Source organism: Trichosurus vulpecula, chromosome 2, assembly GCF_011100635.1.
Source record: "Trichosurus vulpecula isolate mTriVul1 chromosome 2, mTriVul1.pri, whole genome shotgun sequence".
NCBI lineage: Eukaryota > Metazoa > Chordata > Mammalia > Diprotodontia > Phalangeridae > Trichosurus > Trichosurus vulpecula.
Window position 1 is genome coordinate 76,083,605 of NC_050574.1, and position 19,069 is coordinate 76,102,673.

The window sequence follows — 19,069 nt, forward strand, 5'->3', positions numbered from 1 at the left end:
TTAACCTACCCAGCCCAAGACTATGAGATTAATTTGTAAACTGTTCTCTCTAACTTGACTTATTCTGGGGAAGTAACATGTATAAAGAAAAGCTGTGGAATCAGAAGACCTAGATGTTAATCCTACTTACTATGCAAGTTAGGGCAAGCCAATTAACCACTCTGGTCTACCATTTTCCTAGCTCTAAAACTGAGGGGACTGGACCAAGTGATCTCTAAAAGTCATATTTTCCACTACACCTCCAGTTCTAAATCTTATAATTCCTCTAGTCTGGAATATCTGCTGCTTCATGGACACCCAGATGGACCTCCTGGTCACTGGTAGGACTTTATGATGCTCAATCCATGTTGCTATGAAGTGATTCAACTTATCACATATAGATCCTGCATGCATGTATGGCTTGGGCCCTTGAGAAGCCTGAAATTTTCTCTCCCTTTCCTACTCGTGTGCTAGAAGACAGTCCAGGAAACCTCAGAAACTTTCCTGAGTCCCCACCCTGAGCAACCCTGATCAGATGCCATACATAGTTTTGCCCCCTGTCATCCTGGAATAGCAAGGTCCCTGAGTCTAGGGCAGGCCGTCTGGGTAATGAGGCTGGGGAAAACTGATAGTATTAGGCAGCTTCAACCAGTAAGATAAAGTTTCTGGGTTGCTTGACCCATATCCCATAGGGCTGTAGGTCTTGACCAGAATGAAGAATAGAGTATACACTATACTCCAGGGTACCACAGGGGAAGGCAAAGAGGTCACAGGGCCTAGATCACTTTTATTTACTCTGGTTCCCTCATGACCATGACCAGGCTTTGAATAACAATTTTTGGTCCAATATGGAAGGGAAAAATCCTAACAATCAAAGCTCTCCAACAGTGGAATGATGCCTTGAAAGGTAGTGAGTTCTCTGTCACAAGAGGTGTCCAAGTAGAGGCTGAAAAATTACTCGTCATAGATGCCACAGATGGCATGCTTCAAGTAGGAGATCTGAGGTCTCAACCAGCCTAAGATTCTCCAATTCTATAAGGATCGATGTTCAAGTCTAGAGATCCTTTAAACAGAATCTAGAATCTCTTGAAAACAGAACTTTTTTATTTTGTTTCTGTGCCTACAGTGCCTAGCACAGTTCCTTGTACATGTCCAACATACCCTCCATCTTATAAATGAAAGAGGACCAGAAAAGTGAAGGAACCTGCCCAGAGTCACACAGTTAGTAATTAACAGTGCTGGAATTCAAGCCTGGGTCCTCTGGTGCTGCATCCAATGTGTATTCAATCATGTGATGAACAAACTGTTCATATTGCGTTTGGTGCTGGAGAAGAGGAAGGAGGAGATCTGAAATGCCAGATAAGGAATTTGTATTTTACGTAGAGGCAGTAGGGAGCCATTGAAGGCTTTTAAGCAAGGAAATCACATAGTCAGACTTGATGAGTTCAGAGGCACATTTGTGAAGCAGGCTTAGCGAAATACTCAACGCATGCCAGAGCTATCCCAGATGAAATCAAAGCCGTAAAAACGAAAAGAGACTAATCTATTGTCTTTATACACGGTGCGTTTATTACAAATTCATAGTGTTCATCAAGGCAACGGGGCACTGACGGGAGATACAGGGAACCTTGTTAAACCTGATTCGTTACAATTGATGGGCCTATTAATCCTAGCTTGGTGCCATTTTTAATAACATCATAACCATTTATTAGTGTCGTCAGATAATTAGTCTTCTCTCCAGCTCCTAGAAAGTGTAGCCAAGGCTTGGCAATATTATTGCTTCATTATTAGTTAACCCTAATGAAGCCATAACATTAAGAGGCAGTGGAGTAGGGGAAAGTGTCCTAGACTTAGAATCCAAAGACCTTTAGTCAGATTGTGGCTCTGCATAATATCAGTTCTGACAGAGAGAAAGTTGTCTCGCCTCTTTGAGTCTCAGTTTCTACATCTGGGAAATGTCTGTTCCCTCCTTCTAAGAGGGCTATCGGAAGGGTCATACGAGGTAATCATGGATGTTAGTTGCTCTATAGCCCCCACATGCTGTAATTGCCAACTGTTTAGGGGACAGTGGGCTGGCTGCTAAAACACCCAACTCCTACAAACATAAAAGGATTAGGGAGGAGAAGGAATCTCTTACCAGTAAGATCTAAATCTTTCATAGGACCTTTCATAGAAAAAATAGCCCTCCTACCTCATGACCATTGTCACCTGGCCTCTGTTAAAGAGAAGAAAAGAAACATATGGCGAGCATTAAGAGCAGTCAGGAAAGGGTCCCCTAGAACACCACACAGTATCAGTTCATTCATCACCTTATGACTAAATGACAGACAGGTTCCCTTGTTGGAGAGAGATTTGAATTCTCTGCCCTTTTGCCCTTTTCTGCCAAGCCCTGTTCTCCTCTTTTGTCTCCTCCTATTTCTTCTCCTTCCCTCCTCTCCTCCCCTATTCTTCTCTCATCTTGTATTCTTCTCTCCCCTCCTCTCCACTCTTCTCCTCTCCAGCCCTTTACTCTCATTTTCTTTCTCTTCGCTTTTCTCTCTTCTCTCGTTCTCTCTGATGCGTGTGTGTATATGTGTATGGATAGATATATACATATTCACATATATGCGTACACAGATATCTTTAGAATACATACATATGTATGACTGTCTTTTTATGCCTTACTTGAGGCATTCTTGAGATGTGGCCTTTTATTGTAAGTTATCTGTGTATATATCCTGTCATCCCTACCAGACTCTAAACTCCTTGAGGGCAAAAGCCATGTTTTAGCCGGCTTAGCATTCCCCTTCATCACTTAGCATAGGATGTTGCTTATGGGTGGCGCTCGGCACTTGTTTATGAAATGAACAAGAGTAAATTGACATGTAGGATGGTGTAGGGCATGTGTCTCTGGGAGAGCAGTGTGGTTAGGAGTGAATGTGTGTCTGGACAATAATAATGGTGATGACTAGCATTAATATAGTGCTTACTATGTGCCAGACACTGTACTAAGCACTTTGCACGTTTTATCTCATTTGATCCTCATTCCAGCTTGGGGGGGAAGGGTAGGTACTATCATTCTCCTCATTTTACAGTTGAAAAAAACTGAAGCAAATGGAAACTAAATGGCTTTCCCAAAGTCACACAACTAGTAAGTATCTAAGGCTGGATTTGAATTCAGGTCTTCCTATACTCAGTCAGAGACAAAATAGAGAAACTAAAAACAAGTTGGAGTTATTTAATTTTTCTTGGGAACCTACACAGCCACCCCAAAATTAAGTTCACCTTTGGTTACATTAAGAGGCAGCTGGTGGTACGGCAGATAGAGTGTTGGGACTGGAGTCAGGAAGACCTGAGTTCAAATCTAGCCTCAGACAATTACTAGCTGAATGATCTTAGGCAAGTCACTTAACCTCTGTCTGCATCAGTTTCCTCGACTACAAAATAGGGATAATAATAACACCCCCTAGGGTTGTTCTGAGGACTGAATGAGATTATTGTAAAAAGCATTTATAGCACAGTTCCTGGCACATAGTAGGTATAGTGTCTAGAAGAAGGAGAAAGATGGTCTCATTGCCCTCTGCCTTGGTCAGACCGCATCTGAAGTATTCTCTTCTGTTCTTAGTACCACATTTTAGGCCTGCCTAATTTAGGCCTACATTTGTAAACTGGAGAGCATCCAGCGGAGAGTGACCAGGGTGGTGAGGCATCACCAGATTCTCTCATATAAACATTGGTTGAAGGTACCAGAGTTAATTGGCATGCAGAAAAGGAAGCTTAGCAAGGAATAATAGCTGACTTTGGGTATTCAAAAAGCTATAATATAGAATACACATCTGCTTAGTCCCAGAGTGCAGAGCTAGGAACAATGGGTAGAAGTTGCAGAAAGGTAGATGTAAGTTTAATTTAAAAAGAAAAAAAAACTTGCTACCAATTAGTGTTGTCCTTAAGTCAAATGGGCTATTTCAGGAAGTAATGATGTCCCCTTCCCTGGGAGTCTTCAAGGAGAGGATGAATGTTAAGAGTGGTGTGGAGAGGATTCTTTATCAAACAAGGGTTTTCAGTTGGTCTATAGAGTTGGTAATTCTGTGATGCTAACATGGATAACTAGCCAGCACAGAGATCATGCTCTTCTGGATAGTTCTGTGGCTAGGAAAATTAACTTTAATCAAAAAGACTGGGATTTTTCATTTAAAGAGAAAAGAAGAGTGAGAGGCAAAGTTGGGAAGGGCTGCCATGAGGAAAGGAAATTAGATTTGTTCCGAATGATCCTAGAGGACAGAACTATGACCAATGACAGGAAGTCACAATAATGGTAATTTTGGCTCAGTATAAGGAAGAACTTAACTGTATTTAAAAATGGAATGGACTTCCCCATATGGTAGTGAGGTCTCTATAATTGGAGGGATTTGAGCAGAGACTGTTTGACCATCTGAAGGCATTCCTTCAATGAGTAGAAGTTGGACTAGATAACCTTTGAAGCCAAGCAGAACACGTCTAATCTCTCTTCCATGTGTCAGCCCTTTGAAAATTTGAATAAATCATCTATATCTCCCCCAAGTCTTTTCTTCTGTGGGCTAAACATTCCCATTTACTTCAAATTAACATCACTGTGACATGGTTTTAAGTCATCTCTTAATCCCAGCTATTCTCCTATTGATATTTTCTAACTTGTCAATGTCACTCCTAAAATAAGGTGACTAGAACTGAATACAATACTTCAAAGAGGGTTTGACAAGAGTAGAAGAGAAGGGGTCTATTGCCTCCTTTGCTCTGGACACTATACTCCTATTAATGCAGCCTGAAATGAAATTCCATGTATTAGCGGCCATTTTACACTGTTGATTCATATTCAAATTGCAACCTATTAGAAGCCTTACATCTTCTTCACTTGAAATGCTGTCTAACCAAATTTTCCATTCTATACGTATACATTTGAGTTTTTGAACCCAAGTGAAGAGCTTAACATTTTTTCATATCCATTTTTCCTTTTACTTCAGTCCACTTTCAGAATTCCTTTTTTAGGTTAAATATAATTCCCAGATTCAGGTTATTTGAAATTGAAAGGTGCCATGATATGGTGGATAGAGTGCTAGACCTGGGTTAGGAAGACCTGGGTTCAAGTCTTACATTTTACACTTACTAGCTATGTGATTCTAGGTAAGTCACATGCCTGCTCTGAGCCTCAGTTTCCTCATCTCTAAAATGAGGAAAATAACCTGTGAGATATCTCCTATTTGTCCTGAAGGTCAAAGAGAGTAATGTAAGCTTTAAGAGGTTATAAGTGATTATTTGATAAGAATGCCATTTATGCTTTCATCAAAGTCATTGACTAAAAAAAAGTTGAATAGAACAGGGTCAAGGATAGAACCACGATTACTCTGCTGTAGACCTCCCTTCAGGTTGAAATCAATCTATTAGTCACTACCTTGGTTTCCAGTCAGTCAACCAGTTCTGAGCCCACCTAAAAACTATTTTCCAGCTGACTTATCTCCAAATTGTTCATTAGGATATCACGAGAAACTGTCAAATGCCTTGCTGAAATCCAGATATACTAAGGCTATGGCAGTCCCCTGATCTACCTATCTAGTAACCCTGTCGAAAAAGGACATGATGTTAGTCTGGCATTACTTGTTCTTAATGAACCCATGCTGGTTCTTAATGATCACCTTCTGAACCTCTTTTAAGTGCTCACAATCCACCCTTTTCATAGTACATCTTAGAATTTTACCCAGAATCAATGTCAAGCTCACCAGCCTAGAGGCTGAAGGATTCATCTTCTTTCCTTTTTTGAAAATTAGACTATTTGCCCTTTTCCACTCCTGTGACACCTCTTCCACTTGCTGTGATTTTTCAGAATCACTGACAGTACCTCAGCAATCACATCAGCCAATTTTTTCAGTGTACTGGGATGAAATTTGTCTGGAACTCGTGACTTGAACTCATCAAGGACAACTCTATGCTTCCCTTTCTCATTCTTCTTGGTTTTCAAGTCCCTGTTTAAATATTTTTCTTCTGTCATTCCTAATATAAAGATCCGTCTCCTTGGTAGCAAAAATAGAAGCAAAATAAAAATTTTAAAATTCTGCTTTTTTCCCTATGATCTGTTATTCTCTCCATCCAATCAGAAAGGGTTCCTATCCCTTCCTTTATCTTTTGCTTGTCCTTCATTGTTATTCAGTCATTTCAGTCATGGCCAACTCTTTGTAATCCCATTTGGGGTTTTCTCAGCAAAGATGAAGCAGTGGTAGGTCATTTCCTTCTCCAGTTCATTTTACAGATGAGGTGACTTGAGTAAACAGGGTGGGTGACTTGCCCAGGGTCACACAGCTAGTAAGCATCCGAGGCTGTATTTGAACTTGAGTCTTCTTGACTCAAAGTCTGGCACTCTATCCACCATGCCATCCACCTACCCTCCTTATCTCTTGAAGGCTAAACACACAATAGTTACAGCTGTATGGGATGGATATATGCCTGGTCAGATGCTGCCCCAAGAAGCAAAACAAGCCTGTGGCAAATTGTGGCATCAACAGAATTTATTTCCAATCTCCCTAGCCTCTACTTTCTAGTATTTTCTCACCTCCATCCTTTTTCCCTGTTTCCCTATCAAGGGAAGCTTTCAGGACATATCAAAGAAGGAAATTTAGTTTCCTGGCCATAACTTACAATGTCAAAATGGTAAACTTCTGACTGGGCACAGAGCATATTTCACAAATATTGGGAAGAAAGTATTTGACCAGAGACTTGCTAATCTGGGCAAGAGGACTTTAGAAGACAGAGGATGAAAATGGCCAGATTAAACTGCAAAACTAGCTACTATCTAGGACATGAGGTATGACAAAGAAAGACAAATAATGGAGGAGGTAGAGGCCAGTAATTCACAGAAAGGAATAACCAGAGAAGGGTCAGGGAAAATACTTACAGCCTCCAATGGCCATAAACCAATGTGCCAACTGTGGGTCATAAACAAAGGGAACTCAAGATTTTAACACAAGGCAGTAAATACAATCTCATTGGGACCCCTGAGGCTTGATGGAACTATAATACAATAATAATAACTGACATTGATATAGAGCTCCAAAGTTTGTGAATCCCTTTTTAAACATTATCTTCTTTGAGCCCCACAACAACCTTAGAAGGTAATTACTGCAGATATTAGCTCCATTTTACAGGTGAGGAAACTAAGGAACTTTTCCATGGTCATACACCAAAGGGAGGATTTGAATCTGGCCCACTCTTTCTACTCCATCATTCTCAATATGACAAGTCAAAGTCCAAGTCATAGAGCAGGGCTGAAGTCAGGCTTGAAGTGGGTGGTGAGACTGCGATATAGATATTAAACAGGAAAGATGTCAGGAACTTGATTTCTGCAGCCTTGGAGTCGAAAGAAAACAATTTGGAGCTGTCTGTGGTCCTGAACTAACATTGCCACAAAATGGCACTACACATATCCAGGCAACTTGCACTCCAAAGCCCACCTATAACCCTAGATATGGCTGCTATTCCATGAAAGCAAATCTAAGCATGTGCAATTTAATTACTCTCTTCTGGTTGCATCAGTCTCCTGCTCAAAAACTTTCAATAACTCTCCATTGCCTATAGAATAAAGTATAAACTTCTGATCCTGGATTCACAAAGGTAATACAACTGGAAGGGACCTTGAACATAATCCTTTTTAAAAATCTCTGAATTTTACAAGTAAGGAAACTGGGGCCTGAAAAGATTAAGGGCCTGCCCCCAAAATCACACAGGTAACTAGTAAGTAGAAGAGTCAGAAATCAAATGCTGGCCCTCTGATTCAAAATCCAGGGTTGTTTTTATTTTTTCTCAATACTCATTCAAGATCTTCCACAATCTGACTCCAGCCTTCCTCTCAAGCACTGCCTTCTGTTACTCATCATCACCTACTGACTGCCCCATGTTTTTGCTCACATCAGCCCTGCCTCCATGGCTGAGATAAACTCCCTCTACTCTTTCCCATAAACCTTTGCTGGAATCCCTCCAGACCAACTTCAAGAACACCTTCAGTAGGAAGCTGTTCTTGCCACACTGCCTTTTCCCATGAAAGTGCTCTTTCTCTCATCAATCTCCTAGGACTTTGCATAAATCACTCCTCTGTCCTTATTCTTCCTAGCCTCCTACTCATCTTTGTAACATGTTCCCACCACCCCCATTATATTGTAAATTCCTTGAGTGCAGAGTCTGTTTCTTACTTCATTTTTGTATCCTCAGGTTAAATACAGACTCCTACACATACAAGTGATTAACAAATGTTTCCTTAATTAAATTGAGTGAATTCACAATTGAATAATCTTTGTGAGGAGCCCTGTCCTTTCAATGCCAGGTAGCTAGTCCTTCCTCTCTGCATTTTGAGTATCTGTATCCTGCTCCTGGCCGGGGCAGTAGACTACTGATCAGGAAAGATATGGCTGCCTAATATACCCCTGGAAGAGCAGTATTCCTCCATGGGAATTCAAGTATATTAACTGCTGAGAGAATGGGCCCAGAGGTCATAAGATCATAGTCTTTTTTTTAACTAGAAGGGATTTTAGATACTTCCTCATTTTACAGATGAGAAAAAAGTCTAGGTTATGTGATTCACCCAAAGTCACACAAGTAGTATGTCTTAGATATAGGATTCAAACCCAGGTCCTCTGACTCCAAATCTAGCATGCTTTCCATACTGTTTTTCTCCTCAATAGCCTCCCTATAGAAGGAAATACACTCATTCCTCTTGAACTAGCTGAACTCTCACCAGAAAGCCAGGCCACCAGGGCTCAGACCTCCACTGCCTCCTTCCCTGGTATAGGGCTCTCAGAAAAGGGTCTTCATAGGCTCCCCCAAGCAATATCTCATTGCCCCTTCTTCCAAACCTTGACTGGTCCTGTCTCTCAAAGTTTCCTTCCCTGTCTTTCCCCAACTCTATGCAGAAGGCAGACCTGGCTGTGGCCCCTCTGACCATCACTCACATCCGGGAAAAAGCCATCGACTTCTCCAAGCCCTTCATGACTCTCGGCGTCAGTATCCTGTACCGCAAACCCAATGGCACTAATCCTGGCGTATTCTCCTTCCTCAATCCCTTGTCTCCTGACATCTGGATGTATGTCCTTCTTGCCTATCTGGGTGTCAGCTGTGTTCTCTTCGTCATTGCCAGGTAAGAGAGCATTTAGAGCTGCAAGGGTTAGGGAGGTAGTGGTGTGTGTGTGTACAGGGGTGGGGTAAGGTCTGCATCATCCATTGTGTTTGGCTCCCTATTATTCTAGGGTTACTGTATGTGACATGGGGCCATATTGTGTTGATAAGGAGTTGTGGGAAGAGGGCACAAAATGGGTCAGAAGACAAAACTTTTGACTCAGAATCAAGATATCTAGGTTGTATCCCTATACTCTCACCTAAAAACTCACCATGTGACTTTGGACAGACCATCTCCCTCTCTGCCTTAGTTTTCCACTATGAAATCTCCCCCTTTACCATCCCTATTGCATAAAGATCAGATCTAGGGCCAAAGGCCCAGGGACCTTCTGCTCCCTCTTCTGCTTGTCAGGGCCTCGGGGAACTTCTAAAAGTTGGGAATTGACACTGACCTTCAGACCTCAGGATTATCCATGTCCCCAGACTGTTTCCAAAACTTTGAATTCCAGTAGCTCTAGGCCCTGTGTCAGTGATGAGGACCATCCATGCCATTCAAGGGAGGACTGAGTTGGTAACTAAAGATGGAACCTCTTGGAGATGATCACCCTCAGTACTGTCAGGGGTGGCCAAGTTCCACTGCAATGCTTAGATTGCTTTAGGGGTACAAGGGCCAGTGAGATTTACCCTCTGTCATAGAACTCTCACAGTACACAGGGTACCTGATGCCACACACACAAGTAATCATGTACGCATGCACCTATGCACACATCACAGATGTATTTATGTGTATATGTTCATGTGCACTCATGCACACGTTGGATGGTTTAGCACATATGTACAATCCACATGTCTGTTTGCCCATTTCTCCATGCCTTTGTTTTTCCCCACAATTACCAATCAGGGGCAAAGCAGCCACCTCAAGCTGCTCTTGGCTGCCTCTCAGCCATTACTTCAACCCCCAGCCCCTCCACAGAGCAACAGCCAACTGTCAGCTGGATGCTGTGCTCAACTCCTGCCTCTCCTAGAACATTAGACAATTGCTAACCCGAGAGAAGCCACAAGACTTCAACCCAGGGCTAGGACTTGCTGCCCTGTAAGAGCAATGTGAGAAGGGAGGGGCATATCACATGCTTTTGGAGTCTCCTCAATGATGATGTTAGCACACAGACAGGAAGAAGCTTCTTAGAGAGGCTAGGAGAGATCAGAGTGATTGACCCTAAAAGGCTGATGCTGCAGGTCCATGGTCAGGAACCAGAAACTCTCTGGGCTGTCTATAGCAAGGAGGAGATTGAAGCTTGGTGAAGACAATGGATGCATTAATGTCTACTGAAGCCTAAGGAGATAGTTGCTTGGCCATGAATCCAGAGAGAAAAGTAGGTTCAGGGAATCTACAGAGGCAGGTGTCTGTGAATCAAGGCCAGGGATATAAGTGTCTGGTAGAGTCTAAAGATGTCTGTATTTGTTGGTGAGATTAGGGAATGAGGTAACTGGGAACTAGATAAGGATCTGAAGGTATCTCTTGGGTAATTAAAGGAGAAAGAGGTTTGTATAGGAGTTTATGAAAATAGGTCTTTCTGAGAATATCCACAGAGAGGAATGTCTAGTGAGGTCATGGAGAGATCATGTCTCTGGGCAAGGTCTGATGTATATCTATCATGGCTCTTGCCTTCAACCTTTGCAACCAATTCCAATGTCAAAGCCTTTTAAGCTTCCTGGTAAGCCTCTGGTTAGATTCTTCAAGTAAATACTAGTGAAGGTCAGGACAGGATTGGGATGAATGGTGTTAGAGAGCGTAGGGAGCAGACAGAATTGGGAAGGGACTGAGGGTCCTACAAGGGTTGAATGAAGGAACTAGGAATGCCTAGTCTAGAATAGAGAAGATTTAGTGAGGACCTAATAGCCATCAAGGTATCTGAAGGACTGTTATGGAGAAAAAAGGATTAGATTTGTTTTGCATGGCTTCAGAAGACAGAACCAGGAACAAAAAAGGGAAAGATAGGAAACAGCAGATGTAGGTTTTATACCCAATAGACTATAAGCTCCTTGAGAGCAGGAATTGTTTCATTTCTGTATTTCTATCCCAAACACAGAGAACAGTGCTTTTTACATAATAGGCATAAGATAATAGCATCATAGATTTAGAATTGAATGGGACATTAGAAGCCATTTTATCCAACCCCCTCACTTTATAGATGAGAAAACTGAGGCAGACAGGGGCTGACTTTTCCAGAGTCACTCTGTCACTGAGTATGTGGGGCAGGATTTGAATTTGACTCTTCCATACTCCAAGTCAACACTGAGAATTGTGTAAATGGCTGTCAAATTTAATTGAAGAAGTAAAGCTTCCTAAAAATGGAATAAGTTCTCTGGCAAGTTGGTGGGTTCCTCATTACTGAAGGAAACTTAATGAGCATATGCTAGGAAGCTATAGAGGGGATTCATGTTTCAGCTGAGGGATGAACCAGATGACCTCTGACCTCCTTTCTTTTTTGGTTCCATAATTCTGGGCACTATGCAGTGGTTGCTTATTAACCAACACACTGCCTTCCTTTAGACAACTATCGTCCCTCCCAGTCATGTCTCAGTGTGACAGGGTCCCTGATGCCAGCAGATATGAAGCACATCAACTAAATGAGAATTGGGTTTTCTGGCTCCTGCCATAGCCTCCTTTAGGCACCATATAACCTGAGGATCAAAGGGTCAGGGATCCCAGCTCTAGCTCTGAATTAACTAGAGTATGTGAAGGACCCATTGCAAATGGACGCTGGCTTGCACCCCTTGTGTAGCAGAAAATAACAGTGAAGTTATTGCTCTTCCCTCCCATGATCATGGGGCCTAGAGAGTCTGGGAAAGGCGGCACAGGAGGCATTTTAATTTCCGACAAGATGAGTCTGTGGGGAGGGGGGTCATGTAGAGCCTGAGTTGAGAACACCCACATAATGCCCATTCCATCATCAGAACTGAGGAGAAGATCGCTGCCATCACTGAACCCTGTCAGGTGAGCTGGTGCCCTATCTGCTCTCACGTGATAATAACTGACTTTTGTGTAGGTTTAGAAAGCCCTTTACCTACATTACCTAATCTGAACTTCCCCAAAACCTTTTGAAGTAGGCAATACAAAAGAGATAGCATTGGACTCGGTGTCTGAAAGACTTGAGTGTGAGTCCTGCCTCAGCTCTTTGCTGGCTGTGTCACTCTGGGCAAGTCATTTAACCTCCTGCAGCCTTGGTTTTCTCAACTGTAAAATGGGGATGATAACAGCACCATCCTTCCAGGGTTGTTATGAGAATAAAATGAGATAATACATAAAGTGTTTCGGGAATCTGAAAGTGTTCTATAAATTCTGGCTGTTTTTAATGCATTCATTATTATATTATAGAGAGGTAAGCTGAGGCTCAAAGAGGATTAAGTCATTTTCCCCATCACACAGATAGTGAATACCAAAGCAGTGGTTCTAACTCAGATTTTCTGACTACAAGTCCAGCACTCTACACTTTGTCATACTACTTCTAATCTTATAAAGAGAAGAAAACAAAATACGCACACACATGCACACACACACATACACGCACACAGCCCTTCATTATGTATACTCAAATAAGTCACAACTCTGAGCCTCTGTTTCCCCATATGCAAAATAAGAGGATTGGACCAGGTGGTCTCTGAGTTCCTTTTGAGCTCTTAAAATGTTTCTAACTCTAATTCTAGGGGAGGCAAAAAGGTCAGAAGGAATGCAAGAGAGCTAAACAGGAATACCCTCCTTAAACCAACCCAGTCCCTTCATAGAAAGCCCTGCCAAGGAAATTGAAAACACTGGGGTTCAGAGCTGTATCTTAGAGGCAGTTCAGGTCCTGGGAATTAAGTAGAAGACTTTTCAGTCTCACCTGTGTCAGAGGGGAACCACTGTCTTTTTGTGGGTCTTTTCTGGAAACCAATCCTGTCCAAGTCATTCCTCTGACCTTGGAGACCTTGCACTGTTTCAGGGGCCATTGCTGTTTCCCTCATCTGTTCCAGCACATCTGGCTCACACTTGGACATGACCTTGAACTTTCTTCCTCCTCCAGGCAAGTGATAGGTTTGGCACCTTCCCCCTCCCCTCTTCATCTGGCTCCTATAGGAGAATCCCCTTGACTTTGGTCTCAAGCCTAGGGCAAGAATGAGACAACTGACAGATGAATAAATGGCCCCTGGGGTGTTTTTTTTAATTCCAATGTAACAAGAATCCCAAGGCTCAGAGGGCCAATATTAGTCCAGATCAGAAATCCTAAAGAGCCAGAGGGAAAGTATGGGGGCAGGAGGGATAATGGTTAGTATTTCAGACCAGTCCAGGGACCAAAACCCAGATCTGCAGATACTTTCATATACCATCTGGAATAATAATGATAATCCCTGTTAAAGCCCAACCCATCATCCATGTTGTGAGGTTGGGATGGGAGGGAGGTGGGAATCAATAGTAAAGTAACAGAAAGCCAGCCAGAGTCATGTATGGGGAGGACTTTCTGTTCCCTGAGACCACTATATTGCCTGTATAAGCCTGGTAGTTCTGGGCTCTTACTGGGTCCGCACACCAGCCAGTGATGGAACTGTCCTGTGAAGAAATATGCAGAGCAGCAATAGGTTGAAATGTAGCCCTGCTCAAAAACCATTGTGATGATCAGCTTGACACTGAAGACCTCAGCATATATTCACCTTCCAGTACCAGAAGAAGGCAAGATTTACTGAAACAGACCAGAAATACCAATAAATATCCTGCCTGATGAAACTGCTTACATGTTCTTTCCACTTCAGCGTACCACCTCTACTTTTCTAAAGAGAAGAAAGGAAGGAGAGAGAGAGAGAGAGAGAGAGAGAGAGAGAGAGAGAGAGAGAGAGAGAGAGAGAGAGAGAGAGTGCTGACAACTAAAGCTAGCAAACCATGGAAGACATGATCTACCAATGGTATGCTAAAAACAAACAGGTAACAGATGTCATCAGGATTAGGCAAGGCACTGCTTTCTGTCCATGGTGCCCTCATCTACAAGTCACACAGCAACATACTGCTGTCCAGTGTAGGGCAATTATAAAAATTGATTTCATCCCAAAGCCTAGACTGGGCAAAATACAAGATAGAATCAAGGTACTACTAAAATCTGAAGCAGCAGTTGAAGACACCATGAATGACCGTCTAAAACAGAATAATTTTTTAAACTGGTATCTGGTATAACCATCATGAACAAACTCATTCTCCCACAGTATTTGACAGAAAGTTTAAAGACATTTTAGGACCTGAAATAGTAGTATACTTGGCAGCTGTTGCCATGGTAAGAAACCAAAGAGGAAGAGTGGAGCCATCAAGAAACAGAGGTATCCAACACTACCATGGCAGAAGTGACTTGAGAGAGCCATTAAAGATCTGTGGAAAGGAACTAGAAGGTTAGAAAAATATCTAGCTGGTACACGGATTAGAAAATTTGAATCTCATGCTGATATTTTTAGCCATCTAGATGTTGCGGTATATACAGTGCTGGACCTGGAGTCAAGAAGACCCAAGTTCAAATCCAGCCCAAGACCACCTGTGTGATCCTGGGCAAATAATTTAACCTCTGCCTACCTCAATTTCCTCATCTGTAAAATTGGGATAATATAGTACTGACCTTCCAGAATTTCTGTGAGGTTCAAATGAGATAATATTTTAAAGCACTTTAAAGTGCTACATAAATGCTAGCTATTATTATCATATTGCTCTGTGAAAGGCAAAAAGAAAATGAAGCCTGTGGGAAAGTATCCAGAAAGCAAAAGGATACTGAAATTTGAAATTCTCTTATAAAAGTTGAAAAGTTAAGGTAGTACAAATAGTAAAAAGCAGTTAAAAATAAAACAAAACAAAAGTTGAACATCAGTCAAAGACTTTTAATACAGAAGCTTGAGAAGTAAAGCAACAAAAATCCTAGTGGGAGGAAGATAAGGAAAATTTCCAGTTATCTCCCTAGACACAAGAATTCTAGAACAATAGAAATTCAAGTTGGATCAAACAAATGCCAGGCAACTTTCTCATCACCAATATAATGAAGAATAGAACTGTTCTCTTAAGGCAGTGACTGTGATTCTAGTTTGTTTGCAAAACTGCAAAGCAGCTAGACCATATAAGATCTATAATTATTGGTGCAAACATTTTGCAGTGGCAAATTAAATATTTCAGAATGGCAAAGGACTTTACCAGCTCCCTTTCAGATGCAGGCTTGATTTTACCAGTCCTGCTCTCAGGTGAAGCAGCAAGGCTCCTTGACAGAGATGGGAGAAAGCATGTGCCAATCAAATTAAACCACCTGCCCTGTGACTCTGATGGAGACATTCCAAAACCTAAGATTGTTGAGAATGGCAGTGCCACTCACACCACTGGTCCTGCTTTCAACCCAGTTTATCCAGCCATAATCCTGGGAAACAACCAACCTGGAGATGTGATCTGACCACTGCTTCTGCAAATGCTACAACCATTGCCTCCTCAACAACCACATCTACTGAAGACTCAGAAAAGAAAGTTCTACCACCAAAGTCCTGTCAACTGGTTCAACATCAGAAACAGATATCGTTTTATCAGTGGAGATGACATTGAGTAAGATGCATTATCAAATGCTTTGCTGCTTCACCCTAATGACCATGAGATCTTTCCATCCAAGTTGAAGTCTCCTATGTGTGTCCTCTCTTCCATTAGAATGTGAGCTCTTGGAGAGCAGGGACTGTCTCCACTTTTCCCTTTGGATATCCCCAGCACTTAGCACAATACTTTGCATGTAGTAAGTGCTTTTTTAAATTATTTCTTTCATTCTTAACAAGAGGAATTACACAACTTTTATTAAAAGATGAGAACACCAGGGACCCCTTTTAATGTAGGTCAATTATATTCTTGTGTACTTTATAAAAATCATTTACAGTTTGCATTACTTTAAAAAATCTATAAATACAAGAAAACAATATATTGTCTGAGGAACAAAATGAGTGTGTCAGAAAGTCCCAGGGGGTATAAAGAGTAACTTATTACCATTTCAGTAGTTATGGAACAAGCTGCCCCAAAGTGTCATGAGGTTTACACTCCTTTTGTTGATTATCTCGGAACCTTTGATGCAGTTGTACACTTATGGTTTATTCATGTAATGCAAATAAAGAAAATAGATTCAAGTGTAGTGAGAAATGTAGCATTCGATGACCATGTGAAAAGCTGTTTTCTATGTAAAAACACCCTATCAACACAATAATGTCAATAACAATTGACATAAAACATGGCATTTGAGGAGGAAACCAATTAAGCCCACTTAGGTCTGCCTGGCCTTAAGTATATTACTATTTATCCTACATAGTACTAAATATATTCTCCAAATTTAGAGAGAAGTTGAAACAAAACATCTTAATAATCACTGAGTAATATGAATGATACCAAGCTATATAGTTCCATGGAAAAACACATTAAACAGCTCCTTCCACTCACTGAATCTTACTCAATGATACAAAATTTCTCCTGGACCCCGAAAATGCAAAAATTATAATGTATGCCAATGAAAAATAGAGATTGAAGGCTTCAAGCTTAAATCTAGAAGTCACATTGAACCAATGATTGAAGGTGATACCTACAAATACCTTGGTCTCCTCCAGACAAGAAGCATCAGACATAAAGATTTCAAAGGGAAGCCTATGTTTGAGTGCATTAAGAGATTTATTAGCATTCTGCAATAAAAGATGTATGGGAAGAACATATACGCAAGACCAGGCTGATATGTACTCTTGGAACTATAAAATAGACAATAATAGATTTGGAAAGTGTTGTCACAAAAAACCTAGATGATATTATTGAAACACATAACCCCAAGGCAGCTATAGAAAGATTAACAGTTCCTCACCAAAAATGGAGGAAGAAAGTATAGAGGCATCCTTACAGTACTTGACAAACTAGTAGAAGACCTAAAGAAATACTTTTGGAACAAGAAAATGTCATTTCAATGAGCAATAACGAAGGCTGATAGCAAATTCACAATATTAGATTTGTCAAATACAAGTGAAAGTGGGTTACCACTGGATGGATTCTATGAAAAGGCTAAGATCCAAGACTGGAATCAAAAGATTCTCCATGGATGACATCCACATGAACTCCACATGAACAAGCAATATGACAGTGATGGAACATTGAACAGGTGGCTGAATTATGTAGATGTTTATGGAAACAAAAGGGTTTATAATGGTGATTCGAGATCAGGTCATTACCACCTGGAATTAATATCAGATTTATCCTTAAGAAGCCCAGACCTAGGGACAAATGTAGATTATGCAAGGAAATGGTAAAAACTATCTACATATTACCATAGACTAGACAATTAGCACATACTCAATACCTAGCAACTTCTGACCTGGTAGCTGGAATTGTATATCAGAAACTCTTTGTCTTTCTTTGACTGGTGTATGACAATACCATTCTACAAAGTATCTTTGAAATATCTTGGAAAATTCACCCTAAACTGGACTCAATCTGGACCATTATCAAAGACCAAGCTGTTGCCCATAATTGCCTCATCATGACATTGATCCATAAAAGTCTAAGAATTATGTTTTTAATAGACATCACCACACCAAACACTCATAATCACCAAACTACATAGAATGAAAGGTTTTCAAAATATAGAGACCTAACAGTAAAGGTCAAAAGCATACTGAGAAGAGGATGAGGTGCATATCATCCCTGGGGTCCTGTTTTACAACCAGTTGTGCCAAAGGTGTTTTCAAGGTGTCTATAGAGGATAAGCTTAAATTTTAATCCTTTGAAAAAAAGCTGCAAAAAGCAGTTGGTTTAGTGCTCTATAGAATGTCAAGTACAAAAGAATAATAGTGGATAGCAATTTGCCCAAGGACTATTTCTAGCTTAATTCCATCAAAAGAGAGAGAATAATCATAGTAATAAGTCTTATTTTTATAGCACCAAAAGGTTTACAAAATACATTTCACAGAAAAGAAAATTGAGGCACAAGGAAGTCACATAGCTGCTATATGTCAGAGCTTGAACTAAACTCAGGACACCTGACCCCAGGTTTCTTTCTGGAGTCATAGTATTGACCTTCCTCTCTGAAGCCCTTCTCTAAGCCCCTGGAGAACTGAGCAGAGAACAGGGCCAGGCTCCAGCTCTTGAGTCATCTTCCTAGTTTTGAGTCATTCGGAGCAGAGCAAGAGCTATGAGCTGTCAATGAGGGCCCATGTGTTGGTTCAGCCTCCTCCATCTGCTTCCTCACTGTCATCCCCCACATCTTTCCAACAGGCCCATATTTCTCCTTTCCTGTTCTTGCTTTCCTTTAAAGCCTAAGGAGGTGTCAGGTCCTTCGTCAGAGCTTTCTCTGGAGAGGTAATTTGAGATCTAAGAATTTCAAGTTTGGGTCTTCTCCTTGGAGCTTTCTTCGAAAAGCTTACCCACTCACCCCACCCCACCCCACCCACCTTCCACCACCCCTACATACAGACCAAAAGAAAGAGTCATTGGAGATGAGGGTGTCCTTGGTCAGCAAAGCTTTTTGCTCTAAGCCTCCCAGCTCTGAAGAGGGGAGACCAGCTCTGGCCTGGGCCTCAGCTTTAGCATTTACAATTCTCCCTGAGCAGCCAGCCCTGTTGCTGCACCAAATGAGGTTCCTTGCAATGGGAGCCTTCATTATGCCTCTTGTCTCTAATGATCCCACAAGCCTTTGAAAGCCCTGGAGGCACTCTCTGGCAACTTGATAATTGTCTGAGCATTCCTTGTAATGTGAGCTGTGCCAGCCAGTAGTCTCTGTCTATCTGTCTGTCTGTCTCTCTGTGTGTGTGTCTGTCTATCTGTCTATCTCTCTGTGTCTCTCTCTGTCTTTCTCTGTGTCTGTCTCTGTGTCTGTGTGTGTGCGTCTGTCTCTCTTTGTCTCTCTCTCTCTGACTCTGTGTGTCTCTGTCTCTGTGTGTGTATCTCTCTCTGTCTCTGTCTCTCTCTGTCTCTGTCTCT

At 41.5% G+C, this 19,069-nt stretch overlaps 1 protein-coding gene across 1 annotated transcript in view; it reads left to right on the forward strand.

Annotated features, from left to right (window-relative positions):
• GRIK3 (glutamate ionotropic receptor kainate type subunit 3) overlaps nt 1–19,069 on the forward strand; it is a 151,186-nt gene that overhangs the window by 93,598 nt on the left and 38,519 nt on the right. Inside the window, exon 11 of the mRNA XM_036743758.1 lies at nt 8,889–9,112. Coding sequence (XP_036599653.1) covers nt 8,889–9,112 — 224 coding nt within the window. The remainder of the gene's footprint in view (nt 1–8,888; nt 9,113–19,069) is intronic.